Source organism: Nuphar pumila, chromosome 15 (genome assembly GCF_984573655.1).
Source record: "Nuphar pumila chromosome 15, dmNupPumi1.hap1.1, whole genome shotgun sequence".
Taxonomy (NCBI): domain Eukaryota; kingdom Viridiplantae; phylum Streptophyta; class Magnoliopsida; order Nymphaeales; family Nymphaeaceae; genus Nuphar; species Nuphar pumila.
Window position 1 is genome coordinate 14,167,366 of NC_143263.1, and position 23,379 is coordinate 14,190,744.

The 23,379-nt window shown below is 33.9% G+C and overlaps 1 protein-coding gene across 2 annotated transcripts; it reads left to right on the top strand.

Moving 5' to 3' along the window:
- The first annotated feature begins 6,042 nt into the window (after positions 1 to 6,042).
- LOC149814581 (Leucine-rich repeat (LRR) family protein) lies at positions 6,043 to 23,379 on the top strand. Of its 2 annotated transcripts, none has more exons than XM_089988855.1 (7): positions 6,043 to 6,288; positions 6,844 to 6,998; positions 14,633 to 14,850; positions 21,124 to 21,733; positions 22,097 to 22,612; positions 22,709 to 22,820; positions 23,049 to 23,379. In XM_089988855.1, exons 1-7 carry the CDS (start codon positions 6,098 to 6,100, stop codon positions 23,056 to 23,058), a joined length of 1,812 nt encoding a protein of 603 aa, XP_089844981.1. In that variant the 5' UTR covers positions 6,043 to 6,097; the 3' UTR covers positions 23,059 to 23,379. The 2 variants fall into 2 exon arrangements, with proteins under 2 accessions (XP_089844981.1, XP_089844982.1); XM_089988856.1 differs by having other exon boundaries at positions 23,052 to 23,379.

Here is a 23,379-nt window from a genome sequence, read left to right on the forward strand (position 1 = left end):
TTCATGAATCATTAGTCTTAAAATTGTACTGTTTTTCACGCATATATATATATATATGCTTATTTGGAGCCACATAAATATATAATTTTGAGTCACATTTATGTGTTGTTTTTACTCAAATTTATATGCAGTTTGGAGCCACATAAAGGTAATGTTTTTACGCCCATTTAGGTGTTGATTTGAACCACACAAATGTGTTTTTTACACACATTTAGGTGTTATTTTGAACCACATAAATGTGTTGTTCTTACGCATATTAGGGTGCTATTTTGAAACACATATCTATGTTATTTTGAACTATACTGAGTTAGAACTACATATCTAGGCTGTTTTGAAATTACATAATTATGTTGAGTCAAAACCACAAATCTAGGCTATTTTGAAACACATATCTACATTGTTTTGAAATTACATAACTATGTTGAGTTAGAACCACATGTCTAGGTTGTTTTGAAACACATATCTATGTTGTTTTGAAATTACATAACTATGTTGAGTTAGAACCATATATCTAGGCTGTTTTGAAACACATAATCCTGTTGTTATTGAGCCAAATATTTGCATTGTTTTGAACCACACGAATGTGTTGTTTCATAGCGGCAAACATGTGCAGTTTTGGCTATGTGAATGAGTGATTTAAGTATATACATATATGAGTAGTTCGAGCATATGTATGCTCATGATGTATCATAGAAGGTCTACGTACATGCAGGCTGGAGAATATGATTGCCCATATATATATATATATATATATATATATATATATATATATATATATATATATATATATATATATATATATATATATATGATTATGCATGAATCTTAATTTCTTAATTTGAGTTCTGCAACACCCTACAGACCTATTTCGACCTTGTGCCTAGACCTGAGCAACCCGGTGTACATGTCATACTTGTCATGACCCACATATACCTGATTCAAATTTAACATGCTAAATGTTTAGATTTTTAAAACAAAAAAAACACCTGGACACAAGTCTTGTAAAAGTCATAGGTATATATATATATATATATATATATATATATATATATATATATATATATATATTGTTCAATACTCTGCCCAGCTAACACGCAGTTGGCTACGTTCAAACAAACTCGATTGCCTAGCCGACTATGGTTCAACTAGGCCTGCCATATAAGATATTTTTTTTGCTCACATCCTACCCACAAGCGGCTAGGTCTAAACTATGCCAAATTCAGTCCAGCCAAGTGGCTGGCATGGCAGGATCTGCCAGGCCTGCACTAACCCAACCGAGTGGTTGGGCCTGGTAGGGTATATATATGATCATGCATGAATCTTAATTTCTTAATTTGAGTTCTGCAACACCCTACAGACCTATTTCGACCTTGTGCCTAGACCTGAGCAACCCGGTGTACATGTCATACTTGTCATGACCCACATATACCTGATTCAAATTTAACATGCTAAATGTTTAGATTTTTAAAACAAAAAAAACACCTGGACACAAGTCTTGTAAAAGTCATAGGTATATATATATATATATATATATATATATATATATATATATATATATATATATATATATATATATATTGTTCAATACTCTGCCCAGCTAACACGCAGTTGGCTACATTCAAACAAACTCGATTGCCCAGCCGACTATGGTTCAACTAGGCCTGCCATATAAGATATTTTTTTTGCTCACATCCTACCCACAAGCGGCTAGGTCTAAACTATGCCAAATTCAGTCCAGCCAAGTGGCTGGCATGGCAGGATCTGCCAGGCCTGCACTAACCCAACCGAGTGGTTGGGCCTGGTAGGGCCTAGATTTGTTCCTGTCGAGCCAGTCAAAACCCAAAAAAATAAAATTTAAACAAAGTCTATCAAATGTGCATGCATGTGCAGGTTTTACAATTTAGGTATGCATGTGTTTGCCCATTCAAACTCACTCATGCATGCATTAGCATATTCACCATCAAGAAACATACGCATGCTGATTTTGCATTCAAGATTTTACATGGATCTAAAAAGACAAACTTAACATGGAACATACAACAATATATGTTGTTCAAACATGAGTAATAACCAAGAGCAAGTTTTTTGTTTTATCAAACAATAAGCATACACGAAATTTTTTCTAATGACATGTAGATCGCATTATATTTATATTTTTCTTTTTCAAAACCTTAGAACACTAGATCTGGACCAGATCTGTGCATGTTTAACACATGGCAGATCAGTTCAGCTCCATGGGTCAATGGCACATAGGAATATATATATATATATATATATATATATATATATATATATATATATATATATATATATATATATATATATATATATATATGTGTGTGTGTGTGTGTGTGTGTGTGTGTGTGTGTACATATATGTATTTTTATTCTAAAATAGATTTTAAAAAAGGAAAAATACATTAATTTCAACCATGAATCTTAGAGTAAATATTCAGATTTACTCATTTCTCATGGGTTTTTACTAAAATATTGTATGAAATACAAATCCATGCTCTTTTTCTCATTCAAAACAAGAGAAAGACCCATACCTTACGCAAAGATTGAAAATACACACTAATGGATGGTTAAAAACGATGGATGATTAAAGAAAAGGTAGCCCTCTTCTTCCTCTTCCTCTCTTTTTCTCTCATTTTTCTCTCTTTCTATCTCTTTTTCCTTCTCTTTCTCTTCCTTTCCTTCTTTTTTTTTTCTCTTAGTAGCCTATTTATAGGCATAGGGGGTGACACCCCCCTCCCCCCCCCCCCACTCTCTCCAGCCCCTTCTAGAATGGGCTGGAGAGAGAAAGGGGCCCGAGAGAGAGAGAGCCTTCTTTTTACGAGATTCCCTTCTCAAGTTTATGAAATTTTCAAAATTCATCATGTGTTGACTTTTTCAATTTGAGTGTTTTTAAATGTCTTTCTTAAAGCTTCTAAGGCATGAACAAGGGCTCTATAAAGAGTCCTAAACACTCTAAAAAAAATAAATTTTAGAATTAATTAAAATTAATTAATTATTTATTAATAAATAAATACCTAGAAGCTTTTAAAAATTATATTATTGAACTAGAACATTTCTAAAGTGATTTTATATGGCTTTAAAGGCTCTACTTAGAGTTCTAAACAATTGTCAAATTTAATTTTTGGAATTATATTAAATTAATTAATTAATATTAAATAATAAATAAAATTTTAGAAGCTTCCAAAAATTACCAAATTAACTTGGAAGATTTATTAACATTAATTAACTCAAATTTAAAGATTTCTAATGAATTTAAAGTTGGAAATTTGTTGGGCATGAATTTAGATTTGAATCTGGATCCAATATCCAAATCCATCTCCAAAAATCCCAATGGGTTTTGAGTTGGATCAAATTAAAATTAATATGGGTCTTGGATAGAGTCCAGATTAATATTAATTTGGATCAAATCCATCGGATCTAGTCAGATCCAAATTCAGATCTAGCCATTGAGGCGATCTTTTTTTGGAAAAATACGATTTTTGGGCCAACCATAGCCCAAATCAAAGAGAATAAAATATCGTTACGATCAGAATTTTAAGACGCATCCAACGATATATAACTCGAATTTTGCTTTCAAATTTTACTAAAAAATAACATGATTTTTTCTTGAATTTAAAGGTAAAAAATAAAACTTTTTCTCACATTTTGAGTGGTTCATTTAGCCCTTGACAATGAAACATGGGCCAAGCCCAGACTCCAAAGCATTAGCCTAAAATCGAGAATCTATCTATTTTTCTTCTATACTTAGCCAAATTTTCAAAAAATTACAAAATGACTATATGTGAAAATATGTGATATTATATTTATTTTAAGATGTATAAATGTATTGCATATAACTGATATATAATTGTATGTTGGCGCATGCTTGTTACTGAGTACACACCTATTCCTTTGGTGTTCCTACTGTTGAGGCTGATTATAGTTTGACCCTACTATTTAAATATTTCAGGTAAGGAATAGATGGTACGAAGCAGTTGCAGGATGCGGTAGGGGCCTTGATGTATGGATTTTTTATATTCCTGGGATAACTTTTGGATAGTTTAATTATTTTTATTTAAACTCGTGTAACGAACTTATGATTTTATTTGTTGTTAGACTTTATGAAATATGTAGAATGATATCTTTGTTATGAATGCCTATGACATGCCTAAGAGGTTTGACCCAAAGCTAACTTATTATTTTCGTCGTGTTTAAGAAAAATGTTACAATTTTGGGTTAAAGTCTCGGGGCGTTACAAAGATGGCTTGGTGTGCAAGTAGGGGTGTCAACGGGTCGAGTTTACCCCGACCAAAGCCTATAGGGTCCGGGTATAGTGACAAATAAGAAGACCCAATTAAGACTTGGGTCCGGACCTGAAGGTCTGATTAATACATGAATCTGGGTATAATTTGTGAAATTTTATACCAAACTCGAGCCCGATCCGAGTTTCGATTAAGACTGCAAATTTTCAATGAAAATAATAAAAAATGTTATTTTACAGGGTATGGTGCAGTACTAGTTCACGTAGTTATTATCGGGTTCGGATATGGTTTCTCTTATAATAGACCTGATTAGACCCAGGTCCAGATCTTATACCATACCCTAGGTGCAAGTGATTGAAGGCTGAAGGAAAATTCATAATCAAATAAACAAATAAGTCTGAAAACAGGTCTGACCTGACCTAACCATCATTTTATTTATGTGATAAAAATGAATATGCAAGCTGGGGTTAGGCAGAACCCCACCATAACTGAGAGAGCGCAAGAATGATAAAGTTTGTGACAATTAGCAATTGAGCGTATGAGCAATAAGAAAAAAAATCAATATACTTGACCGATCAGAGATCACATCCAGATCCAAAACCAACTCTACTCGTGAAAATTGGAATTCAGTATTGGATCAACCCACATTCAACCCGATTGCCACCCTAATTTATCATAACAAGGTACACCGATGTGCCGTTTTGACTGCGTGTCTCTAGTGGCACGACCAGACATGCTGACACGGACACCGGATACATACAGATATTATTTAATATTTTTAATAACATTTTATTAAAAATATATTTAAGTATTTTATATATGAAGATATCAAAATATAATTTTTATTGTCTAAAAATTAAGAAAGTCCGTATCCTCGTGCCTATCTTGAAATAAAATTTTCAACTTATTTCTCAAATTTCTATCGCATGTCAAGTTCGTGCCAGTATCCCTGTCACAAGTATATTAAAATCCAACCGGGTTTGATTGGACTTACCATAAGAGAAACCATACTCAGATCCGATAAAAACTACACCAACCATACCCAAGCTATACCCCGTAAATTAATATTTTTTATCATTTTTGCATTGAAATTTTTTGGGTTTTAATGGTTCCTCGGGTTGGGCCCAGGTCTGGTATAAAATTTCACAAACTATACCTGGCTCCATGTATTATTAATCGGACCCAAGTCTTAATCCGGTCTTCTTATTTTATCTCCATACTCGGAACCTTACAGGGTTTGGTTCGGGTAAACTTGACCGGTTGACACCCCTACTTGTAGGTGCACATATTGCACTTAGTCACAGGGATACGGTCAGTGATACACTCGGACACGCTAAATAAACATTGATACATACAACTATTATTTTAAATCTTTGAGCAATTTTAATTTTTATATTATTTCAATAAATAAAACAATACTGTCATGGACATGAGCGGACACGCTTTGACACAAACACGGATGCGGACATGTATAGATAATATTTTAATATTGTTTTAAAGTTTTATTTTAACAAAAAATGCATTTTAGCGTAAAATTATAAAAAAATAGTTTTTTATTGATTAAAAAATTAAAAATTTCGTGTCCTCGTGTGCTTCTGAAAAGAAAAAAATGTTAAACTTGTGAGTCGAACCCGCCTCACACGTCCTCGTGTCCGCGCTCTTTGTGTCAGTTTTAATAATAATGCTAGATGTCAAAAGGAATTATTGAATAAGAAATTTAAAACATTTGGTGCCCTGCTACCTGCTTTCCACAGAAATTGTCGTACCTTGCGAGTCTGCAGATTTTGTGGCTAAAGGGCTGGATAAAACAGAGGCAGGGAAGAGGAGGAGGGGGAGGAGATGGCGGCGGAGGGGAGCGAAGGCATCAGAGGTCTGGTGGGGATGTGCGTCGAGGCCGCCTGCAGCAGCGACGATGCGGTGGAGGCGTGGAGGCGCCAGCGGAGGACGCTCCAGTTGCTCCCCACCCATCTGGCTCACGCCCTCTTCCGTCGACTCCTCAACCACCAACTTATCTCTCCCTCTCTCCTCGAGTGTGTCCCCTTTTTCTTTTTCTTTTTATTCTTCTTCTTCTTCTTCATTCTCTCGTTTCAGTCAATAATAAGGTTGTTTCCGAATAGTTTTTTTGCGGAGAAAGTTGAGAAATTCTTTCTTGCTTAGCGACTGAGAAATCTGAATGGTTTGAAAAAAGTAATTTTTACCAATATCAAGTTGCCCTCTCTTCATTGCCCATCAGATATTGATAATCGATCTGTAGATTTTTCAACCCGGCACACGTGAAATTCATCCTTTCGTGCATTTTTTTAAGTCTCTTATAGTTAACTCATCCCAAATTGATTTCTGATCTGCCAACTTTCGCTGCTGAATTCTCTTTCCTTTCTTTTATTTTTATTTTTCTTCTTTTGGGCTGTTGAGGCCTTGAGGGTATCTTCTGATCCTTTTATTTAGAACTTCAGCGAAAGATTTTGAGGGGTGTCTTGATTTTTAGAGATGGGCGCTAAGAACAGAAGATCTGCTTTCGTAGTTAATTAGCGATACGAGTTTATTCTGAGGATTTTCGCATTCTTGGGTTTTCTTTTTTTCCTCAGAGTTTTCCGGTATTCCGTCGAGGAGATTGATTTGAAAGGTAAGAGCTTTGTCGATGCGGAATGGACGGCTTACTTGGGTGCATATCGGTCCTTGCGTGCTTTGAACCTTGCTGATTGCAAGGGTATCAATAATTCCTCCCTATGGAGTTTCACTGGTACGTGCAACATCAGATTTATTGTATGTATATTGTGCATGTTCTGGATCATCTGATGGTATTGTGTAAGCAAGTTCTTTGGGAGATCAAAAAATCAATGGTCCTTAATTCACCAAAATTCCATGATCTAAAAAACTATGTTTTTAAGTTACCAACACTAGATCCAGTATGCAATTCCTAAGAAAAGAAAAAACCATGTTGGACACATCCTTGGGTTCACATTGAGCGGATAAAGCTCACACCCATTTCTTTCTGCTAGACACCTCCATGGGATCACATTGAGCAGATAAAGCTCACGCTCATTTCTTTCTGCTAGAGAGTGTAAGAACTAAGAATATATTTGGTACTATTAATAGTGGCATTCCATCTAGTATATCCTATTAATTTTGTCATATTCTATGGCATGTTTTGGATATCAAAGTATCAAACCCAAGTGTGATATCTACAGTTTGTCTGGTGGAAAACATGTACTGAATTAGGAAAATTTTCCTTTTTAGACAGGTATTTGAAAATTTTGAAAAGCAACCACACATATTCCACCAGTAGGTCCAGTACTTAAAAAAATCAGGTTTTCCTTGAAATGTTTGATCCAAAGCCTGTTTTCTGGTAGAAAAGAATTATAAACACATCTAGAAGGTCAAAACTTGAGTGAAAACACTAGCCACTATCACTTTTTCCTAAGTAGTATGGTAGTACCAATAGGGCCAAATTTTCTACTGTCTTGCGTATTGATATTTTGATATTCAGTGTGTATCTTTGTTACCATTGATAACACTGTTGTGCATAAGTATGAACAGTGAATAGAAAAATCACTCTCACAAGGCTTGGTTATGACTAGTAACAAATATTAAATTGCAAGCAACAAGGATTTCAAAGATAAATCACAATTCAGTTCATACACTCAATTGATAATTTTCACAAACTTGATTATTCTTGCGCACTCTCAATTTTTAGGCTTTCACTTACAGATGTAATTGTTTTTAGTGGGGTACATATATTAAATCCAGAGATTTTGTTGTTTTATAGAGTTTTAAAGAAATCTGAAAATTAATGGTTCACAATGCAACCAAATTCCATACCAAAAAAGAAATCTAGTTTCACATCAAATCAATTAGGTCCAATGCATGTTTCCTAGTAAACAACCCATTGTCGACCATAGTTACCGGCAGCGCTACTATAAAGTGGGAATCACGATTCCCAGGAAGCGGGAACTGGAAGCAGTGTGGAATCATGCTTTTTATGCGTGGGAATCACGATTCCATAACAAGGGAATCCCGATTCTCATGGCTGAGTTTTTATTTTCATTGGAATTATAATTCCCAAGTTGAGGAATTGAATTCCTCGTATATAGGGATTGTAGTTTCTCACCATTTGTAGTGTGATTTTGTCTAATGCAGCCACAAGCCCCCTCTTTTTCTCTTGTTTATCTTAAATAAATGCACAAATTTACATAGTATATAGAATATAAATGCACATGACTTTTGACTTTAGTGTTATGGTTTTGATTGAAAAAACAGTTCCTTTTATTTTTTGAATTACCTATCTAGTTTGATATGTTTTTCGGTATGCATGTTTGACTGTTGTACTCTCTTAATTGCAACTGTTCTTTGTTTCATAATATAGCTACAGAGGAGAAATAAATTATCAGCCTAATTTGTATTACTTTTTGCATAACAACTCAGTAGCTTTTATGTATCTTTTATACAGCTTTATTATATTACAATTACTATATTCATACCTACATTAATATTAAATCATCAACAATACATAATTAGCTATATGTTGTTAGACATTTGTTTTGTTAAGACACACACACTTATATATATATATATATATATATATATATATATATATATATATATTTCTTGTACATTTCTTATTGTTTAAAGGTATCATATAATAATTGATTATATTGTTAGGTTTAGTTGAAGTGTCTTAGAATTGTAATATGTGTGATGAATTACACATCGGTTGCTGAAAAAAAAATTATTATATCAATGTTTTTGTATCCAAACTCCAAAATAAACTCATGAACTTGTAGTTTTTAAAGGTTTTGCATTTTTATTGATTGTATGTGTTATTTAGTTATCCTATTAAATGTTTTTAGGTAGTTTTTTTAATAAGATGATATAATCAAGGTTGTATGTACCGTATAGTAACCTGTATCTTTCGGGCCCAAAATAAGATACATATCGTATCATATTATATTGGAAACAATCGTAATTTTTGAAAAAAAAAATAAAAATTCTAAAAAAATCATAAAAAATAAGAAAAATTTAACAAAAAATCTAAAAAATCATCACACAAAACAATGATAGAAATGCTCAAAATGCAACCATAAAATTACACGTAAAGCATTTATGTCTCTATGAGCTACATAACACATCATCAATTATCAAATCTCATAGGAGCAATATTAATATCTTCAATTAAGAAGTAAGAACATGCCACAAGATTCAACAAAAAGCAAAAAAAAAAAACAAGTTCATGAATACTTAACAATTACAAATTACAATACATAACCAAGTTTTTAAGAAGTATACCATTAATCATCATCATCATCATCTTCTTCTTCTTCTTCTTCTCCTCCTCCTCCTTCGACATTCAAATAATCTCCAATATACGAGGGGTCTTTATCATCTACGTTATGAGCTCCCTTTATGTTTATCCACTGAATGTCCTCTTCATTCAGCAGGTCTCCTTCTTCTTGAACCCATTCATCCAATGCATCAAAGTTCTCTAAACTGATGGGATCAAACTGTTCTTTGTGACTTTTTTATGTCAGCTTTTGTATTTTCCTAAAAAGATAACATGAAAATTTAAAATTAGTTGAGTTTTGTACGCATAAAAAAACATTAAATAACACATGAATATGATAAATAAACTTTATAATTTTAAAGTTACCTTTGCCTTAGTCATAGGTTGTAGCGAACGTACACGAGGTCATTGAGCCTTTTGTGCTCTAATTTGTTTCTTCGCTTTGTATGAATATGCTTAAAGACACTCCAATTTCTTTCGCATCCACTTGCACAACATGTTTGACTTAGGATGCGAATAACACAATCTCTTAGGTTTGAAACATCACTTCCAAACTTAGTCCACCACTTGTTTGAAAAAAACAAAAGAATGTGAAATCAATAAGGCAATAATTGATACAAATCATATAATCATACAAAGCATCATAACTAAATAACAATATAAAATTAAAATTGAAATAGACAAATAAATTACCTGGTTGCATCGTGATACGGTTTCACACTGATGCAGGTCTTCCCATATCATACAATGTATTGTCGTAATTTTTTATTTTCTTATGAATTTGATCTTGAATGTCATAATAAGGGTTCAACCTTTCAATGCAATCCAAGAGACCCTTGTTGACTTCATTGTCCATCTTAAATGTAGGAGAGTATCTAAATGCATGATTTAAATAGTACGATGTAACATGAAGAGGTTGATGAAGTTGCCCAGTCCACCTATGGTCAATGATGTTTCATATAGGCAAATAATTTTTTTTATTTAAATTATATCTAATGACTTTTTTTGCCTTATCTATAGCCTCATAGAGATAACCTATAGTTGGTCTGTCTTTGTTGTCAACCAATTAAAGCACCTTCACCAAAGGTATACTTATTCTCAACAACTTAGCGCATTAATCCCAAAATTCACTTCTAAATACAATACTATAGTTTATTTTGGCTTTCTTTTTTGTGAATGTGAATATGCATTCCACTCATTTGAAGAAACCATTTTTTTAAGTGTACTTTTATTCTTTACAAGACACTGCACTGTCAAAAAATTCATAGCAAATCTAGTAACTGCGCTACAAATCAACTCAACACCATTAGTGTACTTCCTCATTAAGCTCAAAACTCATGCATGATTATAAATAAATTTTGTAATTTCTTGGCATCATTGAAATGTATGTCGTATCTCATCCATGCTGCCAATGTCCTTAAGCATGGGGTCTATGCAATGGGTAGTACATGGGCTCCAAAAGAATAACTTATAATTTTCTGTTAGTTGTTTACCTGCTGCCCTATAATTCGCTGCATTATCAGTAATGAACTGTATAATGTTTTGAGGTTGAACCTCTTCCACAACATGTTCAAAAACTCTCAGCAATACATCTGTTGTCTTGGGCGAATCAGACAAATCAATTGATTTTAAAAATATGGTTCCTTTCGGGCAATAAACAAGAAAATTTATCAAAGTCATCGACTTTCTATCTGTCCACCCATCTCCCATGATGCTACACCTAGTCTCTTTCCATGATTGTCTCGTCTCATCATAATAAGCCTCCACTTCATTAACATTAGCATATAAAATATTTTCTCTCAAAGTATGATATGAAGTCATCTTGTATCCAGGCCCAATACTGGTTATGACATCTGCCATGACCTGAAAGTGAAATGAATTTGCCACAATGAAAGGAGTGTAAGCATCATAAAACCATCCAACTGCGACATTTGCCTGTTCGACTAAATGCTGAGGAGTCATAGCAGTACAAATGTTGGGTTGCTCCTCAGGGTAGTCCTAAGAGGGAAAAAAACTCCTGATAGAACCTCTAGCTCTACATCCTCTCGAAAAACTCTCTCATATTCTTCTTTCTCTTCCTCTTTTTTTGTGCCCGTGATACTACTATTAGCACCAGCCACACATTTTTCCTTCACTGTAAAACTTTCTACTTCTGATGTTACACTAGGGGCTATAGGATCAAAAGTAGGTATCTCATCTTCGTCCTCCGAGAGTTGCACATACCCCATTTTTGCCTCACTCACTCATTTCTTTTTCTTGTCTTTTTTCTTTCAAAATAGTAAGTAATTGCTAGCATTGCCATTTTACGACAACCAGCAAAGTCCTTCATGCCCAGGCCACAACATTTAGATGTGTTTGAGCTAAATGATGCTTCAATTGAGAGATACCACCCGAAATAACAATGAACAATAGTTGCACTCGATTTTTAACTGTTTTTCACTCATTATTCGAGTGTTCCATTAGTCCATTGCCATGTCGGATCATTTAATGCCATCTTCCTCCAAAAAAGCTCAATAAGAAGCAAAAAACAAGGTTTTTTTACCTTAACCCACTTTCTTGACTGAAAAAATAGTGAGAATGCACTCTTGATAAAATCGCAAAAGCCCTTTCCCTTGCTCACAGATCGACGCTCAAATCTCTCTCACGAGTCCTAAGGTGCATGAATACCTCTCTAATGGCCTATACACAAATGAGAGAGTCGGCCCTCAAAAGGTCTTTAATATCCAAAAAATGAAAAAAATACGGTTCTGACCCTTTTTTAAGTACGTTACACCCTATGTCACATGGGTGCGGGTGTGGGTGCGACACGGGTGCAGAGCAATTTCCAAAAAATTTGGACACGGGGACACGTCTATATATATGTATGTATATTTTTAAAATATATATATATATATAACAATAATAAGAAGATTTTATTATATATTATTTTTTAAAAAAAGTTTCCTATACACATTGAGCAATTTCAAATTGATTTTTAAAAGCATGCACACTCACGAATTCAGAAAACATAAGGAACAAATAGCAGAATAAATGGCTACTGCATCCTTGAGGACCAACGTGCCATTTTAAGAAGATTTTATAGTGGCATACTATTGAATATGTTATAGTAGAATAATTAGAATCAAATAAGGATTGAACTTCATGATAAAGCATAAGGGTGTACATTGAACTTCATGATAAAGCTCATTTCACAACCCATTTCATATGCTATATATATATTAAAAAAAATATAAAAAAATCAAATTTTTAAATTTTTTGCCCTAAAAAATGGACAAAAATAGACTCGATCAAAGTTGACCGAGTCCAAAATGTGGACGGACTTGGCCCCAGTGCATTGACCGAGTCTGACACTTGGCTGACCGTGTCCGCCCCGTGTCTGAAGCCGCACCCGTGTCCGGGCGTGTCGACGCGGGTGCGTTGACCCCCTAGCCAAGTCCGTGTGACATAGGTTACACCTATATCGTACGATATGCCCTGTATTGTATGATATGATACAAGCCTTTATCGTACGATATATATGATGCAGATACGATGCATATCGTATTGATTTTCTTCATAGTAATGATACCTATCATACCTTATCGTACGATAAAGACAACCTTGGATATAATTGTCAATTGTGGATGTCATTTCTTAATTATTCATTTTGAGATATTTTTTCTTCAAAGAATTTCATTCTTTAAAAGTTAGTTTCTTACATCCATCTTTTTATCATTATTGCTCATAATTTATATGGTACGATACAGAAAACCTTGGATATAATTGTCAATTGTGGATGTCATTTCTTAATTATTCATTTTTATATATTTTTTCTTCAAAGAACTTCATTCTTTAAAAGTTAGCTTCTTACATCCATTTTTTTATCATTATTTCTCATAATTTATTATATGCTTCCTGAACGATTCCTCCTACCACTTCCTATTTTCTTCCTGCATCTCGAATCCTCAAAAAATTTGGATGGACCGCTTCCCGATTCTAATTCCCTTACGTTCTGGCAACTATGTTGTCAACACAATAGTATGATAGTGTTGACAATAGCAAAGATAAGCCTATATATATATATACACTTATAAATGGATGTTTGAAGTGGCATTAACAACATAATAATATAAATTCTGACAAAATTTTCTTCAAACTTTTGATGTAATTCCAAATCCTGTAAATCCTTGTTTTGATGCACGTGCAAGGTGCACATTCTGTAAATGCCTTTGGGCTCCTTGCAGAGGTCCCTTTTGGTCTGATCAATGATGTGCGGTCTGCAAGTTTTCATTGCTTATTTGATATTATGCGATGCAGGGGGACTGTTTTTGAAGTTTTTTGTATTAGTCAAGTTCTTATGCATTGTAGCAACTATAAACCGGCCTAGCTGAGCATTGTTTTTTGGCTGCTAAAGATTGACTAGGTGCTCTCAATTGGAAGTCTGATACTAGAGTTGATATCAACTATGATGCATGAGAAAGTAAAGCCTATCAGCCTATGCTGGAGCGGCTATGTGAGCTCAAGCTGGATGCAGCTTTTAAAAATAGATTGAGAACTTTTTATTCTGTATGGGTATCTAATGAGTTGGATGAAAGGAGAATTGGGACAGCTACCTGCTGACCTACACAAAAGTTGACAGAGTCGTTACCAACTAGATTGTTCGTAATTGTGAATGCTGATGTGTAGCCTAGCTGGATACATGTCATAAGCCACACTTTGGCTCGTGCATATCCATGCTTGAGAAACTACCGCGGGGTCGCCCGCATGGCCAGCAGGGTGGTTGTGAGGGTGCTGAGATGAAGGCACCGGATCAAAACCTGCTGGCACACGAGTGTGTCTATAGCTTTCAGAGGTGGGCCACGTAAGGCGGGGTGGTTGTGGGGCCCCACCTGGGGTTTTCCTCGCTTCGGCGAGGGTTCCTCATCATAAAAAAAGAAGAAAGTCCATGCTTGAGAACTAGGGGCCATCTTTGCTTACAAGTTTTTTGCATGAGCATGAAGAATCTGGTATATGAGTGAATCACGGCTGCCTCTTGATGGGTCTGTTTGTTTGCTATCACCTTCATTAGTATTGATGGCTGTCATCATTATAATTATTCTCACTTTTACTGCTTTTAGGTATGACTTGTCTAAAAGAGCTGGATCTGTCAAGATGCCCAAAGATTAACGATGCTGGAATTCAGCATCTCACATACGTACTGAACTTAAGAAAATTAAGCCTCTCAGAAACTGGTGTCAGTGCGGCTGGAATCACGTGCCTCTCTTCTCTTGTAGACCTTACCTTCCTGGACTTAGGAGGTTTGCCAGTTACCGATGCATCACTTGCTTCATTGCAGGTAGGTTTCCCACCTTTTTTCTTTTTACTTCAAAATGGTACATAGTAATTCTGTCTTCTATGGTGCCCTAATAAGACTTCCATTTTTGTAAATGGCCATATCTTTATGATGTGTACCTTCTCCCTTTCTCTGTATCTGTTTTTTCTAGCTAATTTCTTGGTTATACTGCAGTGGAGTTCAATAAAAAACTCTATCAATGGGACTGATTTTGATGACTTTCAATAAAAGTTGTGTATTCCCTTATCTGCAAAACCATGGTAGAAAATGTTAGATGAGGTCTCTGTGACATTATTGCTCAGCATATACATGCTCCACCGATCATGTCTTATCATCAAAATGGTGCCTCTTATCATTTTGTGTTATTATGCAGTTATTCAGTCTGGCTCTTACAGTCTTGATGTCAAGTTGGCATAGATATTCTGTCCTGACTTTTTGTTTTTAAAGACTAAAAACATGTGCCTCATTGTTCTTTTCATCATAATATATCATTAATTCATTATCATGAGATAGTGTGGTGTTCCTGTTTGGCTGCCATTATCCTCAAGCCAAACTGTGATCAGCAGTTTGTGGCTTGTGCAGGATATCACACCTCTGAGTAGGCGTGTCAACGGGTCGGGTTTGACCCAGACCCAACCCGTACCAAACCCTATAGGCACAGGGTTTGGTGATAAAGAAAGAGGTTCAATTAGAATCCAGGTCGGACTCAAAGGGTCCGATTAATATATGGAGTTGGGTATGGTTTGTGAAATTTCATACTAGACCAGGGCCTGACCAGAGTTCTAATTAAGATCTGCAATTTTTCAATATAGAAAGATAAAAAATATTATTTTATTGAGTATGGTCTGGGTCTGGGTCTGGTTCATGTTGTAATGAAATATGCGGAAATACAAAACAAGGGCCTCTAAGGACTAACAAGATCATAAACACAAAATGCACGTGCACATACACAAGTCCAACTAAGGGACAATACAAGAGCACAAAGGAAGTGCATTCAAGACATCAAGGAATTTAAAAGAGGAACACAAGAACATAAGAAATATATTTTATTGAGCATGAATGCTTAAGAGAAACATTAAGAAATGAAAGAGGATAAAAGCCCTTATTTATACACATACAAGAGAGAGGAAGACCTCAATAGATCTACAACTCTATTGACTAGTCAACTCTATGTTGACTAGTCAAAAAATAACCCAACAATTCTATTTGGTATTTGACCAAATAGTCTCTATAAAAATAGAAAATGACAAAAAGAAAAAATAAAGTAGAAGTACTAATGTGACCCTAATGAGTACATCCTATTACAAGGACTGAAATGATCAAAATACCTTTAATGGGTATTTACATATTATATCATTATAAATAATATATATATATGTACAATATAAACCAAAAATATATATGTATGAAAATACGTATATATACATTTAGAATTTAACACTCTCCCTCAAACTTATGGTGTGATATACCGAAAGTTTGAAAATACAAAAAGAATCAATATAAAGGATCAAAGTCTTCAAGTGTCTTCATTGAAAGTCTCCATCTTTATGTCACATCAGAGAATTTTGCATATACAAGTCTTTGAATGTCTTCATTTTGATCGTTCCCAAACGCCTTCATCGGCTATCTCCATCTTCATGATATGATGCATCAAAGATATTCCTTTATTAATCCATCACATCTTTAAGAGCCTGCAGAGAGAACAAAATAAAGGTTCCAACTACAAAAAGAAAAATATCATAACCCAATAGTTATAAAGTTTTTAAAACAAATATATTTTTAAATAAGAGAAACATTAGATAATCATTAAGAAAGATAAGAAGAGCATACTTCAAGGATAAAATTTTATGAAATCAAATCATAAACCCAAAATCAAATATTTTTTTTCAAGAAAAACATAAATATTGATCATAAGAGAATTTGATCACTATAAGACATATAAATCATCAAGAGAAAAAATTATGCATAAATAATATCCCAAGAATTTTTAGAAAAGCATTTCAAATGAAATAACAAATCATCATTGACAACATGCATATAAAATATAACAATTCAAAAGCGCCCTCAAGAAAAGAAGAGATAATTAAATTCTTGCATACAACAATGTGAACAAGATAATTAATATGAAATACATATATATACAACATGCAATTAAAGCATATTTAATGCACATAACAATGAAGGAGAGCAATCTCATAAATCACAACCCATTAGGATTCATTCACACAACCTAGAATGGGCTTAAGCACAAAGGACCAAATATCAATCTTAATATATTTATATTATTGATGAAATAAACATTTTTCCATACAAGTAGAAAAAGTTTAAAAATTTTATGAAGAAATTTTAAAAATCCCACCTAACAAAAGAAATGATATTTACAAATCTCAACAATAATTCGACCACTACAAGTAATCACCTCACTAGACCTTCGAACCTCAAAAATCAAGGTTATAAGCTACTAGAACAAGAGTATATTCACAATGCTACTAATAGGCTAAAAAATACACAAAAAGTGTAAATAACGAATATCTCTTGTCTACATAAAATGATACTTAAACAAGTGTATCAACTACTAAAATAAGAACATAATCATAATGCCACTAATGGGCTAAAAATACACAAAAAGTGTGAATAACCATCGTCTTTTGTCTACATAAAATGACACTTAAACAAGTGTATCAACTACTAGAACAAGAGTATAATCACAATGTCATATATGGACAGAAAACAAATACACAAAAAGTGTGAATAACCAATGGGTTCACATAACTCACCACATTTAGAAAACATCTCTTGTCTACATAAAATGACACTTAAATAAGAGGAATAATAGGAGAAAACTCACGAGGTAAGGAAGCTTGTAATAAATACAAACTAATGTCACCAAAAAGAATAAAGATATCAATTTTAACAATCTTTCGAAATACCATGGTTTCAAAAATAGATAGCCATCAAAGTTAAATATAATTATAAGCATCCAACATAATAATAATGACCAAATAAATAAATGAGTGATATAACGCACTCATAGAACCAAAACAATCTAAACTGACAAAAAATGAGGTGCACACAACTCACCCCAATAAACATCTCTATTATAATCAAAGTCAACATCGATCCAGATGCCAATCAACTATCAATCAGACCCAAGATAAGTGACAACACGTCACTGATAAGATGACGTAAAGTGCACACATAACTCACATCAATGGCTAACCCTTACCCAATAACAACAATACTAAAAAGAAATGATGCATCATATAAAAATCTGTTATGGACAAAACAAATTTCATAAAAAGGCGATACAAGCACATGAAAATCAATTTTCAAATATGGGGGTTAATATATATAAGAACCGAAAAACGAAGTTTCAAATCAAATCCAATAATGGTAGATGAAAAATCTAGAATGAATATAGTGCAATTATATGCACAACAAGATGTCAATTGATGCGATCGTATGCATGGTCAATATAAGCAAGCTTTATAGAGATATAGCTCAATCTATATTATAAGTCTACTATGTGACACTAATGACATACAATATTAAAGAGGGCCAAAACATATATAGAGATTTTTAAAGAACCATAGGAAACCCAGAGCATACATGAAGTGATGGATTACTCTAATGCAAGATATATATGAGAAGTAATATATGATACGTGACATAATTATCCACAAGGGATGATCACAAAGGTCACTAAGGGCACTCACTAAAGAACACAATTTAAAAGTTTTCATTACTAACAAGTGAAGATATGGAAGCCTTCAACGTTACCAAAAAATCCACAAAAATTGGACAAACACAAAAATGTTCTCTAAGGAACACTTTTCACAAAATCCACAAATGGGAAAGTTCTCATAATTTTCAAATTAATATTTTATTAATACCAAGTATGCAAAAATCATAATACTTAAATACCATGCAAAGACATGCAAGATAATGTTCATTAAAGAACCATGAGACTAAGAAACAACACAATAGCATAACTATTTTTAATGCTTTTAAAAAGACATTCATAAAAGTGAATAACTCCCATAAGAAGAATTCATGCTCAATACCTTATACATAAGGATCATATATCAATATAAAAAACATTTATTCAAATTTCAAAAATAGCAGGATATCCATGATCACTAAGATCCTAACCACATATAATTTTTAATATTTCATAAACTAATACATCAAAAAAAAGAAAAAGAAAAATTCAAACAAAAGTTAAGCAAAATCTCATAAAGTCATATTTGTGAATGACACACCAAACCATTTTAAAATAAATATTGTAAATTATTTAAAATATTTGATAAATTTTCAAAAACAAACAAATTTCAATATAACGATAAATACAAACATGATTTGACATTTATAACCATGAGGTGTTCGAATAAAGCATCTAAATGCCAACAACACATGCTTAAGAATACTAGATCATATACGTACATATAAAATAACTTCAAGAAAATCTAAGATTCAAACTAGATCTCATAAAAGCATATATATATAATTTTGCAAGATCAAATAAATTTTATAAACCTTATCAAACATTTAATAAGAATAAATCCAATAATAATTTTGAAAAGCTTATAAAGATTTTAGTTTTTTTTTTAAATAACAAATTAGTTTTTCAAACATAAGAAAAATGAGTGCTTTCTCATGCATAATTCATGAGATAGATAACTCAAGTAACACTAAAGATTTAAAATACATACCAGGTCAAGATTTTTCTTGAATCTAAGCCACACAATGATCATGAACATTCACGAAGCATGAACTTGAACCAAAGAATCTCAAAACCCAAAAGAGGCAAGAAAAGATTTCTTAGCTCTGATATCATGTACTGAAATATGTGGAAATACAAACAAGGGTCTCTAAGGGCTAACAAGATCATAAATACAAAATGCACATGCACATACATAAGTCAAACTAAGGGACAATACAAGAGCACAAAGGCACTATACAAACACTACGTGCATTCAAGACATCAAGGAATTTAAAAGAGGAACACAAAAACATAAAAAATATATATTTTATTGGGCATGAATGCTTAAGAGAAGCATTAAGAAATGAATGGGGATAAAAGCCGTATTTATACACATACAAGAGAGAGGAAGACCTTAATATAGTTGTTGGACTGTTCCAACAGCTCTATTGACTAGTCAACTCTATGCTGACTAGTCAAAAAATAACCCAACAACTCTATTTGGTATTTGACCAAGTAGTTTCTATAAAAACAAAAAGGACAAAAAAGAAAATAATAAAGTAAAAGTACTAATGTGTCCCTAATGGGCACATCCTATTACAAGGAGTGAAATGATCAAAATACCTCTAATAAGTATTTACCTATTACATCATTATATATATATATGTGTGTGTGTGTGTGTGTGTGTGTGTGTGTGTGTGTGTGTACAATATGAGCAAAAAATATATATGTATGAAAATACATGTATATATTCATGTACAACTTAACCAAGGTTGTCAAACTAGGAAGCGGAAGCAGAAAGCAAAAGCGAGAAGCGAGGCATTTTGAAATTTATAGGAAGCGGGAAGCGAAGTATCAATTTGAAAGCGAAATATAAATAAAAAATGAAGCAATATGGTCACTGAATAGGAATCCAACAAGAAGCAAATAAAACCTAAAATAAAATTGATTATTCTTATGTTTCATGATTTTTCAGTAAAAGTTAAATTTTTGTTAAAATCTAACAATGATGGTTACCTATTTAGAGAAAGAACATGGGAAGTGAGTGAAAGTGTGATATGAAATACATGAAAAAGACGTGAGAAAAGCATATAGAAAACATATACGATGTGTGTGGGAAGCACAGAAAAAGCGTGGGGGAATCGAGATTCCCATCAAGTTTCGGAAGCGAGGAGTATTGCGCTTCCAAAGTGAGTTTCCGGGAATCACGCTTCCCACCTACCTAAGAAGCTTCCGGTAACTCTGAACTTAACACATGTAATCCTTATAGGACCCATGTATGGTTTCTCTTATGATGGGTCCGATGGAACCCGAAACCAAACCCTGTACCAACACCTTAAATCAGAACCTATCTGGATCCGAACCAGATCCAATCTGTTGACATCTCTACCTGACAATGTTGAGGGGTTCTATTTCATATAAGGTTCAAAAAATTATGGGCCATTCATGATTATATCTTCATCCATTCTCTTATGTGTGTACATGCACATGCGCATATGAGAGAGAGAGAGAGAGAGATCCTTACTACATTTTCCTAAACCAATTTAACTCTTAACACTTATGTTATGATTTAGGGATTGACAAAGCTGGAGCACCTCGATCTGTGGGGAAGCAAAATATCCAACAAAGGAGCTGCCATTCTTAAAGTTTTCCCCACGTTGAGTTTCACTAATTTAGCATGGACAAAAGTTACTAGATTGCCATATCTGAAATCTCTTAAATGCTTAAACTTGAGTAACTGTACCATTGATTCCATTTTTGATAGTTGTGAAGCCAAAGTACCTTTATCAAGGTTAATCATTGCGGGGTCTATATTCAATAACCCACATGAAGGTTTCTCTTGCTTGGATACAGAGCACCTTGAATTCTTGGACATATCCTGTTCTTCTTTTCATGACTTTTGCTTCTTGAGCAAGATGACAGAGCTGACATATTTGGATCTAAGTTCTAGCAACATGTCAAATACCATGATAGAGCCAGTTGCAGAGATTGGAGCAGGTTTAAGAAATCTCAATCTTAGTAATACTAGAGTCACCACTGCAGGTGTAGCTGTTTTAGCAGGGAGAGTCCCTAATCTGAATACGTTATCGATGTCACACACATATGTTGATGATTTCGTTCTTTTCTATCTTGGCATGATGCCTGCACTCCGTATGGTCGACTTGAGCAACACAAGCATTAAAGGTAGTGAGTTCATACTTTGTCTTAACATGAAAGTTTAAAACCTGATTGCTATTATTTTTGAGGAATTCAATGGAACTTGGAGAGTTCTTTTTTCCTTCTCTCTGTCTGTCTCTGTTTGTGTCTGTGTGCACCTGCCTAAACGTGCTCATGCACATGATGTTGCTCTTCCATTTGGGTGATTGGATAAGTTGATTCAATTCCCATTTGGTTGTGTATGCTGGTAAAGACACAAGAGGAACGACATTTACTAAGCCTGAATATGTGGGTTGGCTGGATTCCAATCGATCTAGTTCTAGTCTACTTCCAGTCTCTGGTACTGAAACATCTAATTTCCTTCCATTACCTTTAATGTTTAAATTACAGGTTTTGTACGCCAGGGTGAACAGGATGTGAAATTCTCATTAACACCTCTTCAAGGTCTTGAACACTTGGAAAGTTTGGATTTAGAGTGTACCCAAATTAGGGACTTGGCTTTAGGCCCTCTTTCCGACTTAAAGGAATTGAATTGTCTATCCCTCAGCAGTGACTTCCTCTCGGATGTTTCCCTCCACATGACATCGCCTATACCCAAACTGAAGGTTCTTAGTATTCGAAATGCAGTGTTGACTGATGCTGGAATTCTTTCTTTTACACCACCACTGACGCTTCATACACTGGATTTGAGTGGATGCTGGCTTTTAACAGAAGAAGGTATTTCTACATTTTGCAAATTCCATCCTCAGATAACTGTAAGGCATGAAGCTATCAATAAGCTCTCTGAAGAGCAAAATAGACATGATGGTTCACTGCAACTGCCTGGAGCTTTAGGTTTGTCTAGGTTTTCAGCCAGAAGGAAACATCCATTAACATTGAAACCAAAAGGTCGAAAAGAGTTCAGAGGTATGCAAACATTTATAGATATCTACATTTGTATGTATTTTTTATACATTTTTTGAGAAAATTGCTGTATTCTTAACACTTGATAATGTCAAATAGATGAGAGAATCAGGTATAGCAGGCAGGAGTTGCTGCAATTACGAACATCACATCTATCTAACCTCTCACTATGTGATACAAATATTGCCTTGCCAAAAGATCTGGCAAAGAAGTAAGTTGAGAATTATGAGACAGTTGGCTCATTTTTACCATCTTCACTTATTCCGTAGCCTTAGAATTTTTCTTTTTTTGTTTTTTAGAAATGTATCAGTGGTTATTGTCTTGGTCAGCCACATTTAAGTTTATAGACTTTATTATCTATCCTTGGTATCTTGAAGCCTTGTCTACATTACTGGATAGTAACAGAAAAAATCATTATTCTGTTTTTTTTTCCTTTCAGCAGTTCTTGAGGGATTAAACAGAGACGGACCTGAATGCATTGGAATGGGCTATTTTTGAACCGGGAACTTGAATATCAGTGCATCTGTATATTTTCTGATGAAATTCTTGACACTGCCATCTTTGAGCTAGTGCTATATGTTGTAGAATCTATTTTCTTAGCACCTAGAACAGTCCGTTTGATAGCTACTGTAAAATTTAGGTATTGAAGCCTTGGAATCTTTATCTACATGCATGTAATCATCCTCAACTGAGAATATACAAACGGTTTTGTATGTGCACTTGCAGGTGCGCTTATTGTAACAGATTATTTGGTCTGGATTGTGGCCATA

Coding starts and splice junctions, on each gene's coding strand:
- LOC149814581 (XM_089988855.1), top strand. CDS start 6,098: ATGGCGGCGGAGGGGAGCGAAGGCATCAGAGGTCTGGTGGGGATGTGC. Junction 6,289..6,843: donor ATCTCTCCCTCTCTCCTCGA/GTGTGTCCCCTT, acceptor TTTTTTCCTCAG/AGTTTTCCGGTATTCCGTCG. Junction 6,999..14,632: donor CTCCCTATGGAGTTTCACTG/GTACGTGCAACA, acceptor TACTGCTTTTAG/GTATGACTTGTCTAAAAGAG.